The sequence below is a fragment of the Hetaerina americana genome, unplaced genomic scaffold, assembly GCF_022747635.1.
Source record: "Hetaerina americana unplaced genomic scaffold, ioHetAmer1.1.p SCAF_3, whole genome shotgun sequence".
Classification (NCBI taxonomy): Eukaryota; Metazoa; Arthropoda; class Insecta; order Odonata; family Calopterygidae; genus Hetaerina; species Hetaerina americana.
Window position 1 is genome coordinate 63,741,207 of NW_027286874.1, and position 27,404 is coordinate 63,768,610.

The 27,404-nt window shown below is 37.3% G+C and overlaps 1 protein-coding gene across 1 annotated transcript in view; it reads right to left on the reverse strand.

The window, feature by feature from the left end:
• Positions 1-2,505: 2,505 nt before the first annotated feature.
• Positions 2,506-27,404, reverse strand: part of LOC139690408 (uncharacterized) — a 225,989-nt gene continuing 201,090 nt past the window's right edge. Inside the window, exons 2-4 of the mRNA XM_071587849.1 lie at positions 18,574-18,684; positions 9,915-10,052; positions 2,506-5,213 (exon numbers count right to left, since the gene is read on the reverse strand). Coding sequence (XP_071443950.1) covers positions 4,930-5,213; positions 9,915-10,052; positions 18,574-18,684 — 533 coding nt within the window. The 3' untranslated portion in view covers positions 2,506-4,929. The remainder of the gene's footprint in view (positions 5,214-9,914; positions 10,053-18,573; positions 18,685-27,404) is intronic.

Genomic DNA, 27,404 nt, shown 5'->3' on the forward strand with positions numbered 1-27,404 from the left:
TGAATACTATAATTCTCTGTTGCATCGTACATTGAGAAGCATCATCCTAATAAGACTGGCTATGCAAAATAAAAATTTACGTAATGATAATGATATATCGCATTTAAAAAAATTGAAGTTTCAGTAAAAATAAATGTTTCTTGGCAGATTTCTCGTAAAGATTAATTATCAACGAATCATAAATTGACAAATTATTTCGAACCTTTTTGTTTTCTTCGAATCAAATACGCATTCCCGGAGGTTTCAATCCGTGATAGAAGGAAAGGTGAATGTGAACAATGATCCTAAATAATGGGCATATAATTTTCTTTGAATAAACCTTGCACAAAATAGTTTTTCGGCGTGGAACGCTTTATCGTATTTTACACTACTTTATATGGAAAGAAATGGTTCACTAAACGGGTGTTTCGTTTTATGAGAAAGGTGGCGGAACGGATCGTGCTCGTATTACGAGGTTTCATTATATTTACAATTCCTTAAAATAATGAAAAGCATGTGCGAGTAGAGGTTGCTACCAATCTGCCGATGCATGGCCAATAGTATCCATAGCACCTCTGTTTGTGTGGATAAGTATATAAGTAATTATGCGTATTTTCTTTGCCTTTTTATCAAAACTGTATGATATTGAAAATTAAAGGAAATGGTGCTTTATTTGGAAAATATTAAATTAACCATTTGTAAATGAATATGAATCTGAATTATCACTGTTTCTTTACCGCTCAAATATATGATGAACAAACAATATACTGTCACAAATTTCAAAGGACGTGAAGATGAAACTACCACTGGTTAAGTGGAGTTAGATCAATGGCTCATATTTTCTGTCGCTCTGGCTTCATTTGATGACCAAAATAAATAATTTATTTATTTCCTATGACTAACTTAATATAGCATATAATTGAATAATATCCACTGACAGTTCAAACCATTTTTCCTATTGAGTAGGCTTCTCTTCCTTAGTCTTGATCAATATCTTTCATGCAAGTGATGGAGATAAGAAACTTTCAAGAGGTAAAATATAAAAGCCATAATGTCAGATTTCACATAAGTACATAACAAACTCTCCAATAATGTTAACAGCTGTTCGAGAAATTAAGCACATCGACATATTGAGATGTGATAAGGCCATGGCTGTATGCATAGCAGATAAAACGACCAACCCTCAGCGGTAATGTCTGTTCACTCTGTTTAGGAAGGAGAACATTCCTCTCAGAGATAAGGAATCGGAGTGGCATTGATAGGTGAAGTTATATCATGGGCTATGGCTCATCACAACATGTGACAGGTGAACAGAAGAAAACGTTTGCTGATGATGGGGACTAGGTGACAGGAGAGATGGGAGTGATACAGGAGAGTATGGTTTAGATAAATGGAATGACTGCGGGGAGAAAACGACCGAATTTTGATGGTGAAATAAGTTAATTAAAACTAACACATGGTTTAAACACGAAGGTAGATGTAGGTAAATGCTGGGGGATGCAGTTATATTTCAATGAGACTATATTATGGTTAGGCATATATTTATTCTCACAATTCCCTAGGAACATATTCCGATTTGGATCACAATTTAAGTTATCACAATTCAATTTAATGTTAAGTTAAAGAGAATGAGGAAGGGAAGGAATATAAAGAAATGGAATGTAGAAGGCATAACTGGGGAAAAAAGGAAGAAGTACCAGGAGGCTCTGCAAGGATAGGGCTTAATGGGTCCACTATATAGAAAGGTGTCCAGATGTAACAAAGAAAATTCCATTTTCACTATTAGAGATGCCGCAGGTATAATATTAATCAGAGAAGAAGATTTCTGAGTACATTTCAAAATTTATGGAGGAATTATTTGATAAATTTAACAAGCCAGGGAGTTAGGATAGGGAAATTTATGTTGATAATGATAACTTAGGACTGGGAATACTTGGCTGCAAAAATAAAAAGAGCAGGAAAGGAAATTAAATCGAAGAAGGCTATTAGAATAGATAACACGCCTGCAAGCATTAGGCATTGCTTTGAGTCACTTGAACTATGAAGTAGTAGTTGAGAAAAACTACTGTAATTTTTGCTGAACTAATATTAATGGAACTTCATTTTAATATTCAATTAGAGTATATTTGAGTTATCACTGTTTCAGTCTGCATTGAATTATCCTGAAACTTTGCTATCTCTTTCTGATTTCCCTTCCATTTAATATACATTTACTAAATATGTTGAAAATTTGCTCCTTCTTCTAAATATTGAAAATAAAATAAAAATGAGACCATCTGTGCTGGCTGGTTAAAAATATATTTGAATGAGTATATGAGTATTGTCTGCCAATCCAAAAATACCTATTTGAGCTGCATGAGGTCTTACCATCCATGAAATCCAGTCTATATCACACTGTCTGTAATGAAAAGGTTTATGTTAGTCAAAAAAATTACTTATTTTTTATATAGAATTGCTACAAACTTTTCTGAACAAATCTGTTTTATTAAATTTTTATTTTCTGACAAATTTTTGTTAATCCATTTAGTTTCATTTTTGAACGTCATTAGTTTGTGGTGGATTCAGTTCATACTGAAAGTCCAGTACATAAATAAATATATTTCATGGAACTGCCTTGGAAAATTCCTAAAAGAAAACTCTTTAGTTTGCTGTAGGTATAGATCCATGAACCTTTTAAATCCCCAGAAAGGCTTATTTTCACTAAAAAAATTTAGTTTCTTCAAGTGAATATTAACTAATTGCATTTAAGGATATTAATCTTCTGTCTTGAAGTTGACACTGCATTCTGAACAAGGTAGTAAGGATTAAGGTTCACTATCTTTAAATTGGTATTTCATATTTATTTCTCTCATATTTTTACATGGCTTGTGCTAAACATATTCATGAGGGCATGACGTTTTAATCATGTTTTGAACATGCTGCTCTTATCATTTTGGTCTTTTATTTTGAAATTTATGAAATGATTTGAGGTGTACGTTAATGTTAAATAGGAAAGAAATGTGTAACTGATGTGCACATATTGAAAATAATTTTATTACAGGTAGTCCCGAATTTTTAATTGGTCCATTAATCATCCATCAGTTCATTCATGTCAGGTGAATTAGAAATGACTGATTCATTCCTTCATTGCCATTATCCAATTATTTGTCATTGCTACACTTTTTATCTTCCACTTTCCAAATCATTAATTCATGATAATGATGCAGTAACAGATGAAGCAAAGTGAAATTAATATAGGATTTCCAGGAAATATTGCAAATTTAGCATCTTTTGCACTGTAAATTTTTTATTTAATTTACCAATGGAAAGCATTTCAATTTAAAGTCCATGGAGAATGATACGAAGGAAACATTTTATCAATCTGCTTTTCATAGCAGTTATTAGAATTGGAGTTCAACCTGACACATTAGCAGGGACTGCCTGTATGATCATGTAAAATGTAACAGTTTGAAGGGCAAACATTTTAAAATATCAAATAATATTTAAATGATGCTCTGAAGTGAAGTGAAAAGTGAATGCTGAAATAAAGTCTCCATTAAATGTATGCATACATGCATTCTGAAGATTTTAGTTATTTTATGAAATTGTGTGGTATCCAATAGAAATGTATGAGGATGTATATAATATAAATGTTAGTTTTAAATAATTTCAATATGAATGCAAGTGTGTGCCTTAAACTATGTAGAAAAGCACGGGCATAATTTGTTTTCCCTATCCCCATCAACATGGAAATGGCTGTTCCTCGGAAATGATAAACCAGGGGCTTTGAAAGCTCCTGAAGTTTTACAATGGAAACAAAATGACATGGCTGAAATATATTGTGAGGGGACAGTTGTTGTATTTATGCCACATAGAGGAAATACCTATATGTAACTGAGTATATACGTTATTGTAGCAAAGCTATGATATGTTCCAAACTCAATATTTATTAAATTATTATATAGAAGTTTGAATGAAATTGCATTTAAGATGAACTACTGGCTATACTCTATTATTGAAAGCATGCTCTTCGAAATTGTTTCTTTTAGCCATTCAAGAAATAATTTATCTAGAGAAATATTCTTACATCATTAATGGGGACTTCATACAAATGCCGCTTACTAATTTTATATTATTCGACCATCCTATTTTATGATTTCATATTAAAATCCTCTATATCTAAAAATAGTCTTTGTAACGGTTTTAGGCAGTTCATTTTGGCAAAGAGGTAACAGCGAAGCCCTCCAAAAGTCAATTGACTAGAAGCAAAAGGCCAAATGTTAAAAATTATGCTATGGAAGAACGTTAAATACTCTGCCGAATAGAGTCAGTCAGAAACGGCTACCATTCTCCTAAGGATGGCACCGATCTCATAATTGCAGGAAATGTTCTCATGCATCCAAGTCATTTAAGTTTCTGTCATTGCTTCTCCGACAGTTTTTTTTTTCATTTGGGGTCAAGTTTACAGTATCACACGTATCTTCTCACTCACTTTACTGACTAGAATCAGAGGAATTAGCACACTTGTACGTCACTTTGTCTTTTGGCGGCATCTCAGCTCTGAAAAAAATGTTAGCATCCACTTTAAAAAAAAATCGTAGCAAAAGAACGTCGGCGAACAATTTCCACAGCCACCCGTCAATGGAAAACTGAAAATGACATCATTATCATCTTCCGTCTTTCCCATTTTTTCGTCATGTTCCGCGAAGTGCATGTTAGTTTTTTTTCCTACGTCCCATTGTAATTTCCCTAATACCACGAAGGGGAAACATTTCACAGCAGTCCCTTTCACGTAAGATTATTTAAGTCCTGGGTTCGATTCTCTCATAACCCGCCGCCATCGCACTCGACCCGTCAAAGATCCGGGGAGTAGGGCGCTGGGGCGACGGCCGAGTCCTTTGCGGGCCATCGCGAGCGCGTGGGCCTCCGCTGCCTGGAGTGCGGGGTCCCAGAGGCGGCGGGGGCTGCCTGCTACGAGGTTGGGAAGGATAGCGGACTGTATCGCATGATCTTCGAGAGGAGGATCCAGAGCGCGCTGGCCAGAACGCAGAGCACCACTCCCGTCCAGCCGAGGTCGAGGCTCCAGCCGGTCGAGAAGATCCGGGCCGCGGCGTATTCCGAGGGTGCCGTGTCGGCCGCGGCAGCCGCGCTCCCCGCACCCTCTGGGCCTGCGTCCACGACCGGCATCACGCACTCCCCCTTCTTGGATCGGCGCTTGAAGTGCATGATGGTCAGCGTGAACGTAGCAAACGTGGCTGGAAGGAAGAATGATCCGGGGTTAGTGTTGCGGGGCTACGCTAGGCGGGGGATTACAAAACTCCCAAGTTTTCAGAAGTAACAACCAATGACCATTTTCCGATGTATCTATTAATTGCGGTTCTTTAGCAAAGATAAGCGTCAATCAGGTTTAAAATTGTAAGCCATTATAAAAATATGAGGGTTGGGGTATCACCTAATAGTATTAATAAAGGTTTAATGGTTTCACTTATTATGTTTATTATTGTGGTCTTTCTTATGACATTCTTGAGCATTTATGTGGATATGAACGCGGGATTCTCAATCCAGCAGCCTAGTTGACTGCTGATTAGACCATTAAAAATTGTGTATGTCGTATTTCTTTGAAAACCATCGATTCAATATTGCATTACTGAGCGTCCCCCTTGAGACTTAGCTTCCTCCAAATAAACATAAGGTTATTATTTTGATTACTATTCACGTATACGTTATCAATACTTCATGTAGATTTTGGGTGGTGACTTGCCATTGATGTCGTCCTTGAATTAAGTTTAATGCCATTTTAACTTTTCTATACCTTCCCCCTTTGCAGAGGATCCAAATGTTAATTACTCCCTTTTACTTAATTATCAGCGTCGTCACTGCGATATCAGACAATTTTTCTAAAAAAACCGGATTTAGGTTAAACGAATGAGTGTTTTTCTGCGGCTATCCACTGATTATTTCAACTGCACAATTGCACTGAAAAAAGTACATTGCGGTGAATGATAACTAGTTTTTTTTAGTTCGGTGGAATTAAAAATACGCATAGTGAAATTAAAGCAACATTTAGAAATATTTTTGAACAGGTTGATAAATGCTAAATTAATGCTGAGGTGAATTCCCTCAGTAAGCATTTTCACCTGAACCACCTCTACCCCCGTAAGGTAACGGCATAAAATGGCCCTCTCTCTCCATCCCTAAAGCTTTGGTATTTAAGGACCGTCCAAATAAACGACCGTTCCACATTGGTCCATGAAGTATTCTCCGATGTGCATCATAAATAGTGGTAAAGTCACGTAGAGAGACATTAGATTCTTCCATACACCAATCGCCACTCCTTCAATGTTTGCGTGCGTAATATATACCATTGCGACCGATGGGGAGAAAGTGAGAAAATTTGAGTCTATAAAATTAAGAAAAATCTAGTGGGTGTTTGTCATTTTATTGGGAACCCAGACTGAGCGGTTGCGTTTCGAAATGAACTGAGAAAAAAAATTGTTATTATCTTTACGCAATGGTTGCACAATGGAAACAATTTATGATAACTCTTATGCCACATGGCATCCGGTAACTAAGTTTCAAGTTTAACGGGAGATAGACACTACCGTTCCTCCGTTAAAAGGAAACGCTTATTTTATAATGCGCGAGAACGTTACATTTTTTAGAAATTGAATAACGTGCTCCTTCAATCACGATAGCATTTAAGGTCAAAATGAGCAGTATGGACCGCTGGGAAAAAATCATATGAACCAGGACATTCATATAGTAAAACGCGCACAAGAAACTGATGGTACATTAATTTTCTCGAGGTATGGTCTTTCTTTTGAAATTGCAACAGAAAATGCATATTCCCTGTAGTGCTAAAAGTTACGCGTTGCGTTCTTACTTTAGTGAATTCAACTTGACCGTCAGGATAGAAGAGTTAAGACAAAGTAATGAATGTTTCCAAAATCACTTGTGCACTTAAGGTTAAGTGGTGACGAAATGTGTCGTACACAAGAAAAACGGAACGCAATTTTCTAGAAATATTAATTCTACATATTGGCGATGAAGCTTGTGGAATAAAATGTGAATAGGAGAAGAACGTTATCTTCCATTTAGTGAAAAATATACCAAATATTTAAATCCGATCGATTTATATATTTGTCACCTCAAAGAAAACATTTTCTGGATTTTCACCCAAGACAGGAGATATATATCAGAACCTTTATCAGGATCGATGACGATTGTCTTCGGGAATTTTAGTTTATCAAATTACCCATTACTTGCATTATTGTGTCAGGACATATGCATTTACCGCCATTCAATTATTCGATGGTTTCTGGCTCAACTGTGTGGACGTTCACGTCCATTAAATGAAGAACACAATCTAATTTTCCACTGTTCTTTATTTTGGTACGAATAGTTTCAACGCTTAGGTGTCATCATCGGGTACAAATGAGTCAAGTTGCGATCCATGCCTCTACCATTCTTGTGGGGGAAGCGGTGTGTGAGAGAGGGGGAAGGGCGGGGAAGGAGAGGGAGGGAAGAGGAGGGGTTGTGACCGGCGTTGATGGGAAGGAGGAGAGGGGTGTGGGGTGTCATCAACTTGACTAATTTGTACCTGATGATGACGCATAAGCGTTGAAACTAGTAGTACCAAAATAAAGAACAGTGGAAAAATACATTTTTTTCCTCATTTAATGAACATTCAAGTATCCATGTAGGCTTCCGCGGAGATTATTGATGTAGGAAGTGGTTCTTTCGGGTTTTCTTCCGCGTGTATCCATTTTTCGGACGATATTTCGCCAACGTTCCAGTTGGCTTCCTCAGGTCCACTGAAGTGCCGATGCAGGTTTTGGTCCAATATATATACCCTCCGTTTGGCGCCTATTTTTAGGAGGTGTGCTCTGATCCGTTGAAATCCTTGAGGACACGTTTCCACGCGCTGGCGAGGGGGTAGCCGTCCTCGCGGTTGAAATTTCTGGGCGTTTTTGCAATTTCAATTGCCTCTCTGATGATCCTTGGGTAGTAGCGGCCTTCTTTATTCAATAAAGTGGCGTTGTCAAACTCAATATTATGTGTCGGTCCACTCCAATGATGTTCAGCCACCGCTGACTGCTGGAACTGTCTATTTTTTACGGCCCTTCTGTGTTCTTGGACTCGGCATTTCAGCGCTCTTGATGTTTGGCCGATGTAGGAGTTGCCGCAGCTGCATTTGATTTGGTAGATTCCTCCAGAGATGTCTTTTGGGAGGCGGTCTTTCGCGTTGACGAGGATATATATAGGAGGCCTACCTAAGATCCATAAGCCAGGTGTCCCTCTACGACCCATCGTGAGTGCCATAGACTCTCCATGCCACAAACTCGCCAAATATTTGTCCCAGCAACTCTTACCGTTCTCTGGTAAGTCGTCAACGCACGTGAAGAACTCCGCTCACTTCATTGAGATTATAAAAGAGACCAAAATAAGCAAGGAGGATATTTTAGTGAGTTTTGACGTAGTTTCTCTCTTCACAAGCATCCCGATCGGTGAAGCAGTAGAGATTATCAAATCACTCACGAGTGACGGCCTCCCGAAAGACATCCCAAAGAAGGTGGAGTTTTGCCTGAGAAACGCTTACTTCACGTGGAACGGAAAATTCTACAGACAAACAAATGGCGCTGCAATGGGGTCCCCACTCTCACCGGTGATCGCCAATCTTTTCATGGAAGCTTTTGAACGAAAAGCCTTGCAATCCTTCCACAAAAAACCCAAACTCTTTGTGAGATATGTGGACGACACATTTGTAATATGGCCCCACGGAAAAGAAGAACTCCAGAAGTTCCTGCAACACCTCAACGCACAAAATGGTGCTATTAAATTCACCATGGAGATGGAAACGGACAACCGGCTGCCCTTTCTGGATGTCCTGGTCGAGAAAAAAGAAAATGGGTCTTTGGGACACTCCGTTTTTCGGAAAAAGACCCATACGGACCAATATCTCCATGCAGACTCCCATCACCACCCTCAACAAAAAGCCGGAGTAATTAAAACCTTACTCCACCGAGCATGCTCCCTCTCTGACGCTGCCTCCATTGGAAAAGAAAAACAACATCTGCTGAAAACGTTCCAGATGAATGGCTTCCGGCGTGACAACATTCTGAAGATAATGCACAGGGTGGAAGGAAAGAAGCGGATGGCCCTGGAGAGGACCGACGAGACTAGCCCTAAGGAAAAGGCGACGGCACACGCTCTCCTGCCGTACGTCGCCGGAACAACGGAAAAAATTGCGAGGGCCCTCCGGAAACACAATGTCTCAGCCAGGTTCAAATGCGTAACCAAAGTGGCCAATATCCTCGTCAACGCGAAAGACCGCCTCCCAAAAGACATCTCTGGAGGAATCTACCAAATCAAATGCAGCTGCGGCAACTCCTACATCGGCCAAACATCAAGAGCGCTGAAATGCCGAGTCCAAGAACACAGAAGGGCCGTAAAAAATAGACAGTTCCAGCAGTCAGCGGTGGCTGAACATCATTGGAGTGGACCGACACATAATATTGAGTTTGACAACGCCACTTTATTGAATAAAGAAGGCCGCTACTACCCAAGGATCATCAGAGAGGCAATTGAAATTGCAAAAACGCCCAGAAATTTCAACCGCGAGGACGGCTACCCCCTCGCCAGCGCGTGGAAACGTGTCCTCAAGGATTTCAACGGATCAGAGCACACCTCCTAAAAATAGGCGCCAAACGGAGGGTATATATATTGGACCAAAACCTGCATCGGCACTTCAGTGGACCTGAGGAAGCCAACTGGAACGTTGGCGAAATATCGTCCGAAAAATGGATACACGCGGAAGAAAACCCGAAAGAACCACTCCGAACATTCAAGTAGTTTGTCCCAAAAATTAGTTCTAGATGAAGTTGACACTTAAGTATATTTAAAAGAATAATTGTGGATAGAATTTGTGGAAATTAGTATTATTGAATATCCCTTGCCTGCCAGCAGGTACATAACTCCAGTGACGAGCACAGCACTGATCTGATGCTGTAAAACTCCAAAGGCACCGACGAGAGCTGAAGAACCAAGGATGATGAGGCACACCAATGCGCACGAGATGGACAAATTCTGCATTCCTGCAATTAGAACATTTTTTCGTTAATTGAGCTTTATTGTGGATAATGGATTATGATTTCAAGTGAAAAATTTCTAATTATAACAGTCACTTGAGGCAATGGCGTAGTCCGACTGAAGATTGCGGACGGAAAAGGACGAGGGGAAATCTCAAATGCGTGCCTAAAAACAGTTCTGACACACGTTTCTATGGTTAAGATGTGTTACAACTACACTATTTAAAAAACTAAATCGGTGTATTTCTTGGTTTTAGACATTTTCGGTTCTCTGCGAACACGCTGCTAGGGCGATATCACTATATCATGACGACACATCACTGCACGGACTCATTATTAGTATTCAGAATTACTTTAAGCTTTTGATGATAGTCAAACTCCTCAGAGGGTAGCCTGTTTTTCACGGGTTCAACTGGTTCAGACTGAATCGAAAGAATATTATACTAACTAAAGCGGTGGGGCTTATATTAAACCGAGTAGAGTGTAGTGTGGAATTCAAGTGCAGAGTTTCATTCGTTGGGTGGAACGATAGCATGTGGCACTCTCAGATGACAGGATTCAGTGAATATGCAAGTATTGCGTATCTATCCTTTTGTTTTCCCATCGATAATTAATTTGTAGAACTTAAACCCCCACCTAAACAGTGAAAATAACTTCGTAAGTCGCCCGGTTAAAGCAGTTAATAATGCTTTTAGAGTCATACATTTATTATTTAAGACTGTTTTTCAAATGTAGGGGGATTACAAAAATGTCAAACTTAATCAAATAACGAGAACAAGGAGCGCGACGGCCAACTACAAATCTAGCGAATGAAATCTGTCGGGATTAAACTAATTCGCTGCAGTCGAGTCGGCTTCTCGCTACGCGTGTGTTCATGTACAGCCGGGGTAGTCTGATTCCATCTCTCGTATATATCTTAATTCATGCATCATAAATTTCACCCTCGAGCATGAGAAAATCCATGACCGACTTCCCAACTGCGCTTTGCAGCCAGTATTAATATTTCTTGCGCCCAGATTTGCCATGCCTTTTAATCTGCTGCGCTCAACTCTCGAGCCAACATATATTTAGAGTTAAAATATTGCCTCAAAATTTAAGAGCAAAATCTAATGAATTTATTAGTTTTATGAGGCAAGTCCATATATACGCAACTCCAAGTGCAAAGTTTTCATCAGAGTCACCTCAATTATCTGCATACCTGTATTTGGTATTGAGATTAACTAGACACAGTTTTGTTGCAAACGGTATGCGTGTATATACTTGACGAAATTATATCTATTAATTTGGTACACAATATGGTTACTACTAATTAACAAATCATTACATTTTTATCCTGTGTTCACTGATGCATTTGCTTGTAAAGTAATTGAATCCCATTCATCTTCTTCCCAGTATGGACTTAATTGTTAAATAATTTCACTAAGGAACATTACTCTTAAAACCCCTATATGTAAATCGTTAGGTGAAGATTATTAATTGTGGTCCCAGTTATGATAGTGTGGATCAGGGTTTAAAAAAATAATTTTCTCATCCAAGCATAATCAGGAGAGAATTGAGGAAAAAAGACTTGCCTAAGGCCTTTCCGAAACATTTTTTTCCGGGTGTTATACTAATTCCATAAATAGTTGCCCTCGTTAGCACTAATATAAAAATAAAATTTTCAAATACGTTTTCTTAATGTGGTATCTTAATGCTCTGATGGGCAGAAAAAAATAAAATCCTTTGGATGAAAGTGGCTCGGCGGTGTTAGTTTCACGTATCTAAAAAGTATTTCGAATATTCGCACTAGTTGATTACCTGACGTCCTTGTACTAACGTACACAATTGCGCATGACTGCGCATGGTATATATCATAACCATACTGTAGGAATTATTGCGACGTTAAATGTGGTAAATCTATTTGCGCCGGTTACGAGTAAAAAAATATCATACAATTAGGATTCTTAAAATGGCGTCGAGTGGAGAACACCAAAAAGTACAGGCACACGGTGTGCCTGACAGGACCTTAAAATTGTACAACACCTGGTATCTTTCATTTAGAAAGTATTCTTCCGATGTTAATTTTCTTCTTATCCTTCCTTCTGCTCCTAATTGCTTCCTACACCTGATTCACAGCCTGCGCTAAACTACCGAGGTCATTTTGCTAACGCAACAGTTACTAAGTAACCAGAGCTCAAGGACAGCTGGTGGGTATGAAAACTATCTGGTCCTCTGTATGACGACTCAAAAATTATTCTTCCTTCCGCCTCCTATTTTTCATTTACAGGGAGGCAGCCAAACGCTCCATTCCCACCATCCCATCCACGCAGTATATCTTTCTCATATTCAAACACTTGGTGGAATCCCTCTTGCGATTTCTAATTAAATTACGTCACGGGGTGTGACCACAAATATCCTTCCAGACGGCAGGCGAGGACTGCGGGCCTCATTTTATAATTTTCGCGTCAGTTTCGCGCTCGCGTTGGAAGTTGAAGCTGGTTCCCTCCCCTCATCTTAAATTCCTACTGACCATTCTAAGGGATCCGTGCCGGAAATGGAGGAGTGTGTGGTAAGGTTTTTTTTTTCTTTCTCCACATTTCCTCGAGGGAGGGAGGAGCGGAAGCTGCCCCCGGAAGAAAAATGCGTTACGTGCAAAAAATACCACCACGGTGGTCCAAGGGATAAGATTAAGTTTCTGGGGGGGGGGAAGGTGGAAGCGTGGATTTCGGCAAGGTCTCAGTCCAACGCATGCAGGGGATCAACTCGCAGATTTGACCCTAATAAGGTAACCTCTTTCATTCAATATTCAGGGCCGAGATTGCGTCTCTGGAAATCTCGGGGTTGGTGACGACGAAAGAGTTCCAAACGGTGGTAGGGCTAAGGCATTTTATTGCTCTGCAGCATTTTGGGAGTAGAAGGGAGGTGTGGGGGGGGGGGACAAGAGAGTAGGAGAGGGATGGGAGATAGCGGGGAGAGGTATCTCAAGGGACAAACGATGGAAAAATTAAAAATTCAGTCGGCTGGTTCTGGGAATAGGCAACCATCCTCAAGAAGTGGATGCGTTCGCACTCGGAGAGCTTAAAAATTCCCTCTATCCGGTGTTCCCTTCTCCTTTCCGAAAATAGGCCAAAGAGAAGTACATCTAGTTTACTTTACGAATAGAAAATTACTTCTCATCATTATTTATAGTTGAGCGGGGTGTATGGTGCTTTTTTATTGAACGTGCTGAATGTATAATTTAAAGCATTTATATCGTTCGTATAGCTCTTCAACACTAAATATTTTTTCAAACTCATTCTAATGTTTAATTAATGTCTTAGAGTAACATTCATAGGAAATTAGTTTTCAAGAGTATTAAAGAAAGAGACCCTTTTTATTGTTTTGCAAAATATATCCTTTCACTAATATTATACCGGCTCATGTCTTTTTGGAGTGAACATTTAATAGATATTTTAAAAGATGCTATAAAAATTATCATTAAATGAAGAATTCTACTAGAAATTTTACTAAAAATAGGTGAGCCTTTAATAATATAAAAACCAACTTGCATTTAAATGTTATGGAGTAAAATTTAGAGTTAAAACAAAATATGTTTATGGATTTTAATCCAGTATTTGTGAAAAGTAGAGCTCGAACCTCTCTTGAAAGCCTTGAGATCCTTAGACTAAAACTGAGACTTAACAAACACATCGACTCTTGCCGTCACAACCCAACCTCCTTAGACAGGACATTCGTTAGAACTGATACATCAAATTTAGAGATAGTGGATGTATTTTTATTTCAGTGCCGTAGTATTTCATCCACATTCTCTTTTGCCAAATAGAGTAATTTAGTTTTACCTTTTATGCATTACCACCTCAACCTGAACGAAAGGAGTTGGAATATATGCATTAAAAGGAATATTTCCGTTACGAGAAGCACCAATAAATAATGAGCATGTCCTTTTTTAATATTTCCGCATTTTGTAAAATAATCTGAAAAGTTTGGTTTAAGTAGGTTATGCCTTTTACCTCGCATAGGAATAATTAAGATAAAATTAGTTCATATGGCTGAGTAAAATTGAACAGAAAGAGGTGGACGGAGAATGAGACTTCGCTTGAACTAAAGGACGTATAGCAAGCACTTTAAAGTTTCCTTTACGCTTATTTAAATAGTTTAAATGGTTTTGCAAAGGACACACACCTTATAAGAACGACTTCATTACTACATTGCAGATTTATCTAAAAGAAGGAAGTTGGTTAAAGTCAGTTTGTGTGGCACAAGAATAACTCCGAACAAAATTACTGCTGAAAAATTCAAGTAATGAAAAAGTAAATATTTAATACGGAATAATTATGATTTTAATAAGCCCATAGTGTTGGAAGAAATTTTACTCTGAATAATTTTATTTTTCTGTATTTTTTTCAGAATATGGGAATGATCACACAACCTCTACTACTTCTTAGTATTAGGGATAAAAATATTTCCAAAATCTTAACCAGCCATTCCCTTGTACTTTTATTTTACCGGTTTCATGTGCTACAACTTATAAATATGGTTAATATTTCTCCTTGTCAGGCAAACTGGTATCTCCCCGTGAACTCTGTCCACCCGCATTGCATAAATGTATGCCGGGAAACATCACACGGGTTGAAAGTGTCGAGTGAATCATAAAATATAGTATACTATATATGTATGTATGTCCACGAGGTCAAGTCGAACAATATTTGAATGTAGTACTTAACGTTATGGATGGAAGACAAATTTTCGTCCAATACATGTAATTTTACGCTAAATTCCCTCATTAGTCTGAAAATATAAGGGTTTTTTATTGCCGAGTCAAGGAATGTATCGTAAGACCCATGTTATTTTTACGGTCTGAAAATGAGATAAAGAAAATTTTGATTACAAACTTTCAATGAAAATGTAGCAGAGTAATAGTAATGTGTTTAAAATTGATTTTTGATAATTTTAATGCCATTTTCATGCAATATTTAAAAAAGAATTTTCCGGATAGAATATGAAATGTCAAAGTTTTTTGTTAAATTATATTATATAGGTTATGCTGATATTAATAACTTAAAAGCTGATGCTTAAATGAACTTAGAATTATTCTGTGGCCCCATAAGATGACTATTTGAGAAATCTGATAACTTCTTCGAATAAAAAAAGATTTTTTATAATTTATAGCTGTAAATACAGTCGATATAGTGGACAATCAAAAGCAAAGGAAATGATTTTCAAATGATACCATTTTTTAACACGAAAATTCTTGGTGGTGTAATTGTTGGTTTCAGGCGTAACTTTATGGAATCTATTTGTATTATAATGATAAAGCTATAACTTTGCGGTTCCACAGTACCGGATTGCAGCATTGAACATCTTCTCCAACAGCAGTGCATCTCACAGGGCGTCATCCCGAAGTAAAACTATCATTAAATGAAAACCCATTCATCAGCATGTGCCTTCGCTGTTAATGTGACTGAGAGAGTATGGCTCAAGAGGGAACCACACAAGTGGTATGTGAAAATGGATTTCAGATTCTAGTATCTATTATAAGGTTACGTAGAACTAACTTGCGAGTTTCATTGGATTGAGTGACCGAGTTTGGATGATGCGATTTGCAAAAAAAAATTGAGAAATTGACTTTAGAAGGGGAGTTAAAAAACACCTGGATCCAATCAGCATTCAACTGGATCACCTGGCAAGACTGCTAATTCGTTCGGATTTAAAATCATTAATCTATAAGAAAACTCGTTTAAACCAAATTGAAATAACTTTGGTAGAAAAAGGCTTGAAAAAAAGTACCAAAAATCACAGTTTCTCTGAAAGACCTAGGAAAACCTTGTTTTAGAATGCAAATCAGCGTTGAAAATGGAACGTACCTATGGTAAACATATCATTATTTAAGAATTGAAAGGTTTTTTTGTAGCAATATTTCATGGCAAGTGCAAAAGATCCTTAAAATCATGTTTAGTGCTATTCGAGGGTTGCGAAGAGAATTAATTTAACCAAATCTCAGCTGTCTGATATTTTGATTTACCCAAAATAAACAAACCTGGATTTGTTTATTGGAACCTGGATCAGACCGGTAGTTTCAAACGTGACGGCTCCCAAACACCGACTATAGGGAAAACTTAACAATGTTTTCAGAGAGCACTATAAATTTTCCGCAGAATACGGTATCAGTAATTCTATTGATTAAATCAACCAGATATCCAAGGTGTTTATCCCCAGCTAGTGTATTTTAGTGGCATTGGATGTGTGCAATATTTTCGCCAGTGTCACGCCAAAGGAAGCGCTGGACATTGGAGAAACCATGCTTTTTCCCAAGTCTGTGCCAACGCCTATAACGTGTGAACTATATGAACAGCTGAAAACATGAAGTTCACACAAATAATCCATATTCAATGGCAAATATTTCGAGCAGCTCAAACAAGCCATAGGCTCGACATTCGCCCCCTCTCCTGGCGAATATTTACACAGACCAATTCGGAAAAGGTCTTTACACCTCAGGTAATGGACTAATCAAAAATGTATTGTGCTGGCATCGAAATGTAGATTATGTGTTTTGTGTGTTAATGGGTTACAAAAGGTAACTTTAAATGCTTCGAGTTCATTCAATTTCAATGAATCAAAACTTGAAATTCTATCGCGAAATATACGATAGAAATTCACGCAACATCCTTAATTTAAGTGAATATAAAATAAACAACCATGTAGAGTTCTCTATCTTTTGAAAAAGTATACATACAGACCAAAGATACAAAGTGGTTCACTTCAGCCCAAGGCATGTTTTTCCCCAGAAGATTTTCCCACTTTGAATTTTATGATTTACAAATAGGTGAACATTCCAATGTCTCAATCCAATTAAAAAAAAAGGAATTGGCTATAACAAAATCAAGGCTACTATAAAATCAATAGCCGACAATAATCGATACCCTGAGTAATAATCTTTCAATTTTATCTCAAATAAACTAAATAAACTAGCAGTCAAATATATTTATAAATCTCAACTGTGACAAGACTCTTCCGCCAAACGGCGGAGAATCATAAGTCTGGATGGCGATACACGTTAAATTCCAAGAAGCTACGAAAAGATAAAATTAAAATTAGCTTTTCATATAAAATGAGACCCCATAAACGACTTTACAAAACAAAAGATAAAATTCAAAATCGGGAAAAAAGTGAAGTATAGAATTTTACCTTCTGAGTATGGAGCGCATTGTATGCTGGACAAGCAGGCGAAAATATTAAGAACTTTTGAAGTAGCGCCAAGCCTTTATGAGGAACCAAAACTCAGCGTTACGTTTTGCAAAACATTTATTGGAAAATGACCACAATAATGAATAAATTTAATTTTTTTGCGTTAAAAAGAACAGAGACGTTGAAGGACAGAGACTACTACTACAGAGAGTACGATCTAAGGAGAATTTTGCCAACGACGTTTTTTACACCCCCTCCTAAGTCCCCAACACCTGCGCTCCTGATGAGATCAACACCTCCACTTCTCACACCCTCCTCCTTGACCTCGAAGCATGTGAAGAGTCTTATATTATTGTCAATTTAGAGCTTACATACTGCCCCCCCCTCCCACATTTCTGAACGATTCGACAAGAGTGCTCCCCATAGGCGTCCTTCCGCTTTCTTCCCTTCCCTCCATTATGCAATCCCTCGCAAACTCACCTTCGCATGCCCTCCCTTCTCCGCATACCCCACCTTTTCCCCTTTCTAAACTGTAAGATACATGGTTGTATTGCTATTGTATTTGCATGGTTTTCCGTGAGAGTTGGTACTTAAAGAAGGCATTGGACGTCTAATCCTGGGTCGTATCTAAATAAAATAACACTGTGGATTCACAAAGTAATAGTTTTTCATTAAAACGAAAATCCTATTTCAATACCAAAAATTTGAAATAACTTGATTTTGAATCCCGACATTCCATTAAGTATTTTACTGCACGAAAACATTTTCATAAATTCTCTTTTTCGAATTTTTGTTAGTGATGAAAAAAAATTACATTTTGGAACTGATAATTCTGCACTGTAGGAGAAAAAAGTAAAAATGACACACATTAAAGCGGATAGTTTTAGGAGAGAAGAGATACTACGGTCTCAGTGGAAAATTTGCGTGAAAAGAGTAAGACTTAAGTGAGTAGCAGCTGTTGTTTTAATGGGAGGTGACCGAAAGACACATTTAAGCCATCAGGGGGAGGTGGGTGATTTGAAGGTTGGACGGGATTTTTAATGATAAAGAGGATAGAGGTCTAGAAACAGAAATAGGCTATTCTCAATGAAAGGTGTCGAGGGGCCAAACAGTTTAGCGCACCATACAAGGTAAGTTATGCTGCATTTCAAGTGCTATCCACACACGCGCTTGAAAAGAGGCACCTCCGGGAAAACCCGCCACTTCAGGGATTCAAATAAGATCTGTGGATGGGAATCTGATACTTTAGCCACCGCAAACCTTTATCCCACCCGATAGTGATACTTTCGGTCTCATAGTCTTCGTGCTCCATAGCTTGTTTGAAAGGTGATCGAGATACATGTAATTAACATTGTTTACTCACTATGCTGCCAGTCGGTCCTCGCCTCTTCTGTTCTTCCAGCCTCAGGGGACAGGTAGTTGGTGCAATGTGGTTCCATAAATCCCATTTCCCGAAGCTTATCGCGCTCTTCATCTATTAGAGTAAAGGAAAAGAAAATCAGCAGTATTAGAAAACAAATGAGATGAAAATATAGCATAGACTTTTATGTCACACTTGAAATATTAAATAATGTAATAGAATCACCGAAGTTCAACAAATATTTCACAGCAACTACATTACATTTTATTTTCACCCGAATTTTGCAATGAGAATTGTCCAATGCCATCCGAGATGTTATTATTATTTATTTTCTAGCTAGTTATTTTAGACATGAATGAAGGATAGACGTTCGACCTCTTGAATGATTTTAATTTTCCCCGCCTAGTGCATTTTTCCATTTATGGGTTTGTGTATCGGGTGGGCAGTAGAAGTCTGAGATGATGTGATTCAAAAATCTATGAAAATAATTTCTCTATGGAAAATTTGTAAACTATCCTCTATTGATATCATATTTTACAAAAAGAGAGGTATGTTTAGATATTTCATCCGATAAAAGGTCCATATAAAGGGGTGAATGGGCGGCAAGAAAACGAATGTCTTTGGTGATCATACAACGACGTTGTATAACTGATAATTCTCTGGTTTTTTTAGCGTAAATGCTTACATACGAAAAAAATCATACTGTTTAAAAAGTACGGTGCTTATGTGAAAATAAATACGAGCATGTTTTTAAGTTAATATATAGAAATTCATGTAATAATTTGATAACTTTAGTGTGGTAACTGCCACTTATTGTTGCACTATAAATTCTAGAAAAACTTTTGAAATAATTAGTTTTTCCTTAAAAAATTATTTATGGCTATTGGTAAATAATATATGATTCTGGAAAAACTAGTTCTATTTGTATCTTAAAATAAAACTTTCTCTATCGACCAATATGTTTTAGAATCTGTCGGTAAATGGCAATTTCTGCGGCACTTTTTAACAAAAAGAAGAGCGTTTGGATGAGTTACGAGGGTCATCCGGAAAGTAGTACCCGTTCGTGAAATAAAGACACAAAAGTAAATATTAACAAACATAAAAAATTTTATTTGAAAGAGGATACTTTAAACTACTTCTCAACATAATCTCCAAGCAAATTAAGGCATTTGTCATAACGTGTGACAAGTTTCTGTATTCCTGCTGCATAGTCCTTCGCCGCCAGCTCATTGAGATACGCGAGGGACCCATCTTGCACAAATTTTTGCATAATGCAGATGGTGTTTAACAATTTCATGAACAATTGTTCGAGAAACATTGGGAAAATGCTCACAGATGTCATCAATTGTGACGCGCCGATCGTTCCTCACGAATTCGTCAACTGAGCTCACCAGTTGGTCTGTAATGACAGACGGTCTCCCCGAACGCTCATCGTCGTGTGTGTTCCCCCTCCCCATGTTGAAGTTGCGACACCACCGCCGAACAGACGACTCGTCCATTACATTGTCTCCATACACCTCCTTTAATTGGCGATGAATATCACATGGGCGAACGTTTCTTGCATTGAGGAATTTAATCACTGCCCTCACTTCACAACTGGCGGCGTTCTCAATTTTTTTAAACATTGTAAACAATCACAGAAACAACACAGGCAATGCTAGCGTCACGCAACTTGGCTCAGAGAAGGCAGACAAGCCACTGAAGCTATCTGACCTCGTCCAGCGGCTACTCGCGTCGTCAGCACTTCATGCGGCACGAACGGGTACTACTTTCCGGATGACCCTCGTAGTTTTACCTTATCAATTAACTGTTACCTTTAATACGAGTATTACCTTAAGTAAAAGAAATATTAACAATTTTCTGAGATACGTCTTACCTCGGATGATAAATTTTCAGAGGAAATGTAAATTTCATTGGGCGTCATCCTGGCACATTTTCTTTCAAGATAATGCGAAGAAATAATTTTTATCCTAAAATATTATATTTATTTGCAGTCAATTTTTATGTATAATTTTCCGTCGCTTGCAAATGCTTTTCCTTTGAAGATGAGAAATATTAAAATATCGAAGCAGATTTGGGGCGTGTAATATTTTATTCCTATTCCTATAAACTCATCCGATGGGCAATATAAATGAATTCAGTTCACAGGCAACAGTTGGAGCATGTTCCATTCGGAGGTATTTTATGCAAATTCTTTGAACTATCGGCGTTGAGTATGATGATAAGATTAGTAACGCGAGGAAAATACGGCTTCTGTCAGAGAAAATCACATTTATGTACGAGAAAGAAATTTGAATTTTTTTAATAGCTTTATCTCACCTATCTCCGTTTCTCTGTTCCCTGTGAAAAAAGTGAGAAATGAATAGATATGCATAAGGAGCAAGCGTGCAGAGGCGAAAAAGTTGTGAAACCGTAATTTCAATACGGTCAAACTGTGATAAATCGAAATATCTTGGATGGAGAAAAAAACCTTGTGACACAGAGGGAATTATTATGCCACCACATTTTATTGGTATATTCAACAACAGCAATCAAATAAGAGAAGTAGACACCGTCACAGGTAGTATATTCATGCACTCGTTTTTTCCTCGCACGATACCAAATCAAAATGATATCGAACCCAAGCGCTCGAATATATTCGAAGACCAAAATTTAATGAATGAGTCAAGAGCACTAATTCTTACATGCATGAGTTTATGTAAACGTGTGTTTGTGTATATGAGCAAATATACATTCATATTTCTGCATGCACAGCCGGCTAACCCTCCCCGTCTGTGGTGGCTTGCTGAGTAATGCGTAAATGTATGTATGTATGTAGATGACACTTCAAGTTACGAAAATTTCAACTCGGATAAAATCTTGTTCCCCGCAGTTTAAATAGTGATAGACACAAGCATAAGTTACGTTATCCTACAATAAACTTGTTGCAAGGTATAATGAAAGTTAGTTTTTATTGAAATTGGAGGACACTAGCGGGTATAGAAAAAATCATCCTGCATATTAATTCAAGGGAATGCGAAAAAAAATCGAGACAAAGTAAGCTTGAAAAACTAAAGATGCTAATGAATTGTCAATCATTGAAATATGTTTAAACTTGAATTATCGAAGCTTTTAAGCGCATCATGGTGAAGCTGTTTCGTCAGTGACGATATCATTTTTCCCTATAGGTTTTTCTCATTTTATTAAGCATCTGAAATTCCAGTTCTGGACCCCCGGCGCAAGCAGACTGACCGAAAAACACACTTGGTTGTCTCTGTTATCGGCGAATTGTTCTTGTACACGTAGATCTTCCTTTCTCAATTCCTTCCCAGTGACCGAATCCTCAAGGCGCCCATAGAGACGGAGAAGACTCAAACATCTGTACGCGGCCTCACACGAAAAGCAAATCACTCTCACTCGCTATTGTGGTGAACACAGTGTTTGACACTGAAACATGTCTTCATAAAGTGCGGTTCACTTTTATGTGATATATCTCCCGAAGAAAATTCCAACCGGAAACAAACAGGCCGCTCTTGTAGAAGTACGAGGGTGGTTCTAACAAAGATATAAGACATTTTTTCTGAAATATTTGAGGCCGGAAACTTTTCAGACCACCCATGCATTTCAACAGATCAGCCGGAACGTTGAAAACTCTTCAGAAGGAAATAAAAATGTATCTGTTCAATTGCAGCCAATTATTCCACCAAACCGTAAACAATGAGCCTCTCGTTACAGCATTTTGTTTTTTCTCACGTTCGGTTGAAATGTTCACGCTCTACCAGAAATTTCCATCGAGTCAGGGGAGTTTATCATTGGGGAAAGAAATATAACTCCAGTTAGAAAAAAAATTGAACTATGGATTACGAGTCAGAGAATAAAATTTTATTCTAAAATGAAGGATAGAGAAAATCAACGGAATTATGTTTTCTTGATCTATCAAAAACTTGACTCGGAGGAGTTGATTTTTTCAAACGTTTGGCTGTCTTAGATATTGATTACGCTTTGTCACTCTTGAGTTGAATGAGTTGTTGGCCCAAGGATTTAATCAATGTTCTATTTATAATTATAATTTAAAAAACACGGTATCAACCCTAAGGTTGGATTCATACCATTTATACAATTAGATACATACAAAAAGCTTATTAACCAACGAAATGAGACTCCTTCAATTCTGAGGAATTATTGGAATAACCATTGGAATTGGAATTATTGATATAATTACCATTATTATTATATTAATATTATTATAATGATATTAATATCTATAAATTATATTAATATAATAACCATTGGAATTATTAATATAACCAATAAGCTATTTTAAGTTGTGACTACATCAGCTCTCAACTCTTAGTTAAAGGAGAAACATCAAACTATTTGAAATTCAATGAACTGCGGGAAATGCGGCAATATTTAATTAGTGGAGTGTACGTTCACAAATATAAGATTTTCAGAGTGAAAGTATGATTCGCCTTGACCTCGGTTTGATCTCGGATCTTTTGTTACCGAAGGAATCTGGGTTCAAATCCCGGCATTGGACGAATGATTTTTTACTCTGGGGTTTTCGCTTTTTATTTGAAATATCGTGTAGAGTAACAACTTAATAAATCCACAGGAGAGACTTTTAGAGGTGATAAATAATGCACATCACATTAGACCACATTTTGATTCGTTTAAATCTAGCCCAGCTTTCAACTTATTGCAAATTGAATTTTGATTCAATTCCGTTGACTAATATTGAAGCCGATTTGATTATTTGTGTGGAAACGAGGTCGCTTGTGCAACCGAAGGTCGATGGTTCGAATTCTACCCTGGACATTGACGTTTTGCTGTTACGAATATCCTTCTTTTAATTGGCAATGCGGCGTGACCGTAGCGCTGCAGAAACACTTTTATATCTCAATAGGGTGGTTTGCAAATTTACATATCATCGTATTGCTCAGAACTTTGAATAAATTGAAGTGCTAGGTAGAGACCGTTCGATTAAATTGCGACGGTAAGTATTTATTTGATCAAAAAACGTTTTTAACGGAAAGAAAAAAAACAGCTTATCAATCCACCTAATATTTTTAATGTTACGACCCGAGTTTCAATACATAATGCCATAATCAAGTACTACTATATGCATTGAAGCCCGGGTCGTAAAACCAAAAAAAAATAAAGTGGAATCTACGTAGCTTTTTCTTCCTTTTCGTAATGAATAAGTTCCACAAAGTCAAGCCTGAAACTTCGATGTTTACTCTGAAACGTTTTTTAAATTTCAAATGTGGGAAATGTGAACAAAAACAATGTAGGCTGATCGAAGCTTTTGAGTTACGCCACAGTATAAAACTAATTTGGTACTCTGTCACGCTACGAACGCCGCTCAACTTCATAAAGCTCTTTTCCATGATAATAAAGTAATTATGAAGTAATAATGTTGGAAGTAATAACCTCAATTGGAGGTTACACTCCAAAGGTAATGCATTTTTGATTTCGCTACAGGATTTTGAATTTTCAATCATTGTTTAAAAGTTCAACACTATGCGCTCGGAGGCTTTTATTTTTAATGTGTAGTTATTTCGGAATGATCAATCGTTAATTGCTTGACCCGAATACTGTTTCAATGTTTTCCCCAACTAATGATTGGCTAGCGATTTCGTAGGTTGAGGCTTATTTTTCCACCAAATTTCTATGTGAAGTGATTTTATCAGAAGTGGTAAAATGTTTGCAGTTCAAATAATCCATAATTAGTCAATACAATGCATTTTGCGTAACATAGACATTACCTTAAAGTACGAGGCAACAATTTCAGTGTAAAAATCATTCGCCTTGTTTAAAATCTGAAATTGTTGCATTGAAATGCGTATATAGCAGATGACACCCTTAAAATTTACTGCTGCGGCATTTTCCACAGTTTCTTTGAATTTACCTTAAAGTACGTGACTTTTAATTTTTGTTTTAGTAATACTTGGTTTCCCAATAAGACCTTCGTTAAAATAAAGTAGTTTTGGTAGATTTTTTCTATTTTTTGAACAAAATTCTTCAGCTCGATTCACTTTTTCCAGCGTTTCTTCAAACTTTTACCCCATCCAAAAAGTAGGATTACGGAATGTTCTAAAAACAGGCATCTGTGTTTGCGATAATATCCTGGTTCGACGTGAATCGTTTTCTGCCATGCTATTTTTCCATTTTTGTAAATAAAAAGGTTACTGGGGGCCAAATGCAGTGAATACGGTGGATGTTGTAATACTTCGAACTTTAATTGCATAATTCTTCCCATCGAAACTGCTCCGGTGATAAATCTTGATGAAAGAGACTTTTTTTCTTTGCCAAACGAGGAAGTTTTTGCTTGGTTTCTTTGCTCAACCGGTACAATAACAACGCATATTACTCTCCAGGTATCGTTTATTATTTTTGCAAGTAATCGATGCAGATGGTCCCGTGTGCATTTCGAAAGATCGTGGAAATTATTTTGTCGGCGGATTTCACCGTCTTCGCCATCTTCGGAGCCCGATAGCCTTTAGGAACCCAAAGTTACAACTGTTCCTTCATCTCTGGAGGGTGCGCAGTAATGTATCCATGTTTTCTCCACAGTCATGATGTATCGACGCGGACATTCGTCAGGATTACGACGGAAAAGCGCCAAACCAGACTCCAAATCGACCGCACGATTGTATTTACCCTCCACCAATAGCAAACGTGACACCCATCCTGCCGAGATTAATTTCACGCCCAATTTTTCTTGCAACATTGAAAACACTGTACCTTGTGATATGCCTGTGGCCTAAACTGTTTCACGAAATTTGATTTGTCGATCACTCCAACTATTGATAATGGATTTTTTAAAATCATTTAGGAGGAAGTCACTTCCACTGGACGTCTCTAATGATGTTCGTTATTTGTGGGTTTACCGCTCCGTTTCAATTCATTTACTCTGTCGAAAACAGTCGAAAACACATACGCAGATATGCCGTGAACTTCATCCAACTCGGCTTTGATCTCTTTCGGTGTCAAACCTTTTAAATGGAAGTGTTCAATCAACGTACGAAATTCATTTTTTCTATTATTCTAAGTGTAAAAAGTTTGTTGTTTCAATCGACATCAAAAATGAAACTAAGGGGTGGATATGACTGCAACTAACAGCACTCTAGTGAGACATAAGGCTTACTAAAAGTAAACCTCTTTCAATACGATGATCGAAATAGCTTGGATTTTATAGTGGGTTCTTGAACGAAATACGTATATTGAGTTGCCTGAATATTTTCTTGCAATTAATTAGCGATAGTGAAATAGTATTTGCATTAAATATTCAACTATTTTCATTTAAAGCGGTCATTATAGCTGATAATGATACTGGTCTTTGCCGTTTCCTCACGAGAGATTTCGGGCGACGTTTATGACCACTTAGTAAATACAATGGCACATGTGCCTAGAAAACAGTGAATGTAAGGATAGAAATATATTCAAATAGCAGAATGTCATAAAGTGATACTAATGACTTAAATACTGTTGATAATATTCATCGATAAATTGCCTGAAAAGATCGTCGAATACCTTTTAAGTACACACGGAGGCAAGGCGGTTTTATGTAGGTTAATTGGTGTAATAAAAATTATTATTATGTATTCTATTTGACTTGATTAAGCCAACAGAAACAACAAAGAGAAAAATATATTGGCATCCGGGATGTTTGTAGCTCATTTTATATCTCAGTACGTTAGGTGAACGAAAATAAACACGGAAGGAAGGAGTTTTTAGAAATGAAGAAATACCTCTTTTCTTAATTCACACTAAGCCTTGTATAATAGAGTTCATAATTTAGGGCATTTGAGATGCTGCGCAGGAGGATCTAATTTCTGAATTGAAAATAAAAGGAGAAAAGCATTTTGTCACTCATCGCCATGAGCGAACAGAAATCTGAACGTAAATAGTGGGAATCCTTGGTCGCGAATCACTAGAAGCAAGAAGATATTTCGGGAACTTGTGTTTTCCTTTTGCCATTCAATCAGAAGCCATGGGCATTGCAAAATTGGGTTTAGAAGATGCTATCCATTGGTTTTCTGATAAACTCGTTTGTACAAACGAATGGACCTTAACTAGATGCAACGTTGATATACGATATACCAGGCGGCATACGATACGATAAGACAAATGAAAAATAATCCTGGTCCAAAGAATATCTATATAATTTTTAGAACGAAATTTTGAAATTTGATATTTGAATTATTCGTCTCATTATTTTTTGACAATTTTGTAAAAGAATAAAAAAAACAACTTTAAAATTTCCCAACTTATACAATCATCTTAAAACTAAGTGTATAAAAAATTCCAATTACTTCATGAATAATATTTAGGAACGTAAATGACATGCAGCTGTTAAATTATGTTAAATTTATATATTAATTTATGCGGTTTCACATCAACAAAATTCCTCTCTAATTTAACATTAATTTCAAAGGACTCGTGTGATGGTTTCGAGAGAAAATAAAATATACGTTAACACGTATTGATTATAAAATTCAATTTTAGGCCCTAATTTTACATTTCCGCAACAATTAACGCAGACATGATTAACCAGTAAAGCAAACAGTTTAATAAAATTATAAAGTTACCCGCGAAACAGGTCAACATTTATTTACATGAATATGATACACATTTACTTAGCCCTTTGATATCACTCGCGCTAAACCGTTGATATCACTCGCTCGTGTTTATTGAAAAAACCACACCTCTATCGCAGGATATATTTGGAGTTCTTCGGATAGAAGCGGAATCGTAACATTTTTTCAAAAATAATTACACTGCAAACAAGGATTTACGCATTGGAAGCAACAGGAAGTATCTATCCGACACATCGCAAGCCTAGTCGTGGA